Raw genomic sequence first — 3,410 nt, 5'->3', positions numbered from 1 at the left:
AGCCCACTGGGAATGTTAATAGTAGCCCACTGGGAATGTTGATGTTTGGCTCAATGGGAATGTTCATGGTCGGCTCAACACTGACCTACAATTCACACAGTTAAAAAGTAAATATCCAAAACAGATGTTCCAGGTAACCAAAGAAAACTTGGAACTCTGCCATGGATAGAATTTAAAGGGAATTAAAACTGATAATATAAATATATACAGCATAGTTTAATTACATTTGTTAAAAAAATAAATTAGTGTTGATCATTGAGTTGGAGCCTTTTTTGGAATAAAGCTGATAAAAAGTTGAACAAAGTGAGCATCCAGACAGCTGTTGGTTCTCCAGCCATGCAGAATCCATTACTGCCGGAAACACTTCCAGACTTTTTTTATTGTGAAGTTTGGGCGGAAGTGATGTTTTTCCGCTCGTGAACTTGTTTCTGGGGTGGAAAGTTTTCTCCCAGAGGCGCGCGCTCCCTCCCTGCACGCTGTGAGCAGCAGCATCCTCTCCAGGGGCCTCAAAGTTGGAGCCGCTTCTCAAACACCCCGCTGATCACTCTTTATTCACTCTCTGTGTCGGTTTCCAGAGGAGGATGAGCTCCGATGGGGGAGGGATGGAGCGCTGCCGTTAGCGGCTCCTGAGTGGCCCCCACCCCGCTGAGAGAGCGCCTCTCCCCGCTGCAGGGAACATGGGCTGCGGCTTGAGGAAACTGGAAGACCCGGAGGACAGCAGTCCTGGGAAAATCTACTCCACCCTGAAGAGACCGCAGGTGGAGACCAAGACAGACACCGCCTTTGATTATGTGCTGCTGGACTTCAGCTTGGAAGGTAGATCCTCTCATTATTAACTCTTTGCTGTCCTGAACGGTCTTTATTTCTTCTATTTTAAATCTCACAAATCTTTGCTAAATATTTAATGTCTGCAGAGCGAAAGAAAAGATCTGATTGTTGAATCATTTATTTAATCCTGAATGTTTTAACTGCTGTTATCAAAGGACATGATGTATTTAACGACACTAATTAATTACTTTTGGTTATAACAAATATAATCAATCATGCATTTTCAGGCATTGGTCATTTCTTTCTCCTCTAAGCATAAGCAGAGTATTTTTTATTTACTTTAGTATTTAAAATGATATTATAATTAAATGTTGTCTAAAAACAACAAGTGGTTTAAAATATTTGTTATTTGCAGCTAAAACTGTTATAAATATATTTAAAACTGTTCGCTTCTGGTGTTAGTTTTAGTTTTCCTGATCAGTTTGTGTTTGTTCAGCTGTAAAGGAGTTTATTTCTCAGAGAGGACTGATTATTTTAAGCTGAATCAATCTGAAGAATAATGCATGTTCCATTTCCCAAGAAAAATAAATAATAATAATAATACAATTCTCTAAGAAGCCTGAAAGTCAAAGCCCAGGGAAAACTTTCCCACACATCCACAAATGAAAAGTCTGAAACAGTTTAATGTTTTTTCTGAAGCATTTATCTGTAAATTTATTGACACAATCAAACATTTCATACATAAAATGATTAAGTTTCTCTTTGGACATTAATTCTTCAGACTAAAGAACCGATTTTTATATCTAATAATATGAACCGTATCATGGAGGATTAAAAATACCGTTGAAACATGCACTCATGTATGGGGTGCATAGAAATGAAAAATTAGAAGCAATATTAATGTTTTTTAGCACGTTTTAAGAGAAAAATAAAGAGGTTACTTTTTTCAAGCCATTTTTCCACCTTGTCAGTCATTCATTTATAAAAATCTTACTTTGTTAAATAAATAATTAGTTTACAAATTAAATATTTAGTTTGTTAAATAAGTATTTAGCTCCAAATAAAATGTTTATTTAACAAACTAAACATTTAGCTAGCACCAAGCTAGTTAAGTATCTAGCGAATATGCAAATTCCCTTGCTGAAAAGCAGAAGTGAATTACCAAAGTAAAAGCATGTGAATCTGAATATATTTATTTAACAAACTTAATATTTAATTTGCAAACTAAAGTGGAGAGAGCGTTGTCATAATATTTATTTAACAAACTTAATATTTAATTTGCAAACTAAAGTGGAGAGAGCGTTGTCATAATTGACCGGTTTTGATTGAGGATGTACGAGTTTAAACGGTGCACATTGTTCTCTCTGCAAGCTCAGTTCAGTGACACCAAAATTACGCCATAGATGTTGAGAAAAAGAACACGAAAATGCAAAGTTAAGCAGCAAACTATCAGGACTCCCCAGAGTAACACATCCAGCCTCCCCCACCTGCAGCACAACCACAGGTTCAAAGCTGTGCAAAAGCCTCCATTACCTTTAGGCAAAAACCTTTTTCTCCTATTCAATGAGATATTGCTGAATCTTTAAACCTGAATAGGTACAAGATTTTAATTAATTGAAAGCAATATGTAATGTGATTTATTAAATAATTTATAAATAGGTCAGTTGCATTTCCTGCACAGGCCTTTATATCTGATAGAGGAGCCGGAGCGTTTATCGTTATCGAGGTAAAACTGCCCAATTTCTCGTGAAATTTATTTGGCCCACCTCTAGTCTAACCCCTCGCTAACAGCTAACAGCCTCTGTCCCCATTCTGCTGCAATTGTCACACCATCACGCTGTGTAAGTGTTGATGATGTCACCAGTGCGAAAGCAATCAGGAAAGTAAACAATGTATAGTCTCTATACTCCGGTTAACAATTAATCGATTACTAAATTATTTGACAATTATTTCGATAACTGATTAATCTGATTCTCTCAGTCCTAGTAAAAACAGCATTACTATGTTACAGAGGGAAGCTAGGACCCAAATAAAGCGTATTAAACTAGCAGCGGAGCCTGAAGGACCGCAGACCTTTCCTGGCAACAGGAACGTTCATTCAGTTTGTCAGAAAATGGGTCAGCAATGATTTTCCTTCCCTCTCTTCCACTAGTGGCTCTGTCCCTCGCACAAGGACACTCTCTCATTCACACTCCTTCCCATGCGGCTAAATGAATCCCCCCCCCCACCTGCTGGGAAATGGAGTCTAATTTGAACGGGGGCCGCTGCTCTGCTGGGATAATCCCTTCATCTGGCCGCTTTCGCCGCGGCCTAGTTGGAAGGAAATGGTGATTAAGTTGTGAATGGGAGCTGAGCACGTAAACAGCCGGCCGGGGAAAACGGTCAGAGGCTGTTTTCAAACGGCGGTCCCCTTTAGACGCCGCTGATGTGGAAAAAGCAGCTGTCCATTGATCCTCAGATAAACTCCTGCAGAAGTTATGAAGGTTTTCTGCTCATCTCCATGTGAAGCTCTTAACCTGACCTCCAGGGGATCAGGGGTCCCCAACCAGCTCAGCCTGTGACCCCAAACATGAACAGAGCCACAGACTGCTGGCCCCATAAAAACACAAACGATTCACTCTTTATTTACAAATAATCAGATT

At 39.2% G+C, this 3,410-nt stretch overlaps 1 protein-coding gene across 1 annotated transcript in view; it reads left to right on the top strand.

The window, feature by feature from the left end:
• The first annotated feature begins 436 nt into the window (after positions 1-436).
• The window catches only part of rftn2 (raftlin family member 2), a 35,534-nt gene continuing 32,560 nt past the window's right edge, over positions 437-3,410 (top strand). Inside the window, exon 1 of the mRNA XM_015391937.1 lies at positions 437-816. Coding sequence (XP_015247423.1) covers positions 678-816 — 139 coding nt within the window. The 5' untranslated portion in view covers positions 437-677. The remainder of the gene's footprint in view (positions 817-3,410) is intronic.

The sequence above is a fragment of the Cyprinodon variegatus genome, unplaced genomic scaffold (assembly GCF_000732505.1).
Source record: "Cyprinodon variegatus isolate N-32 unplaced genomic scaffold, C_variegatus-1.0 Scaffold565, whole genome shotgun sequence".
NCBI classification, from domain to species: domain Eukaryota; kingdom Metazoa; phylum Chordata; class Actinopteri; order Cyprinodontiformes; family Cyprinodontidae; genus Cyprinodon; species Cyprinodon variegatus.
This window is presented reverse-complemented; position numbering and strand designations above follow the sequence as displayed.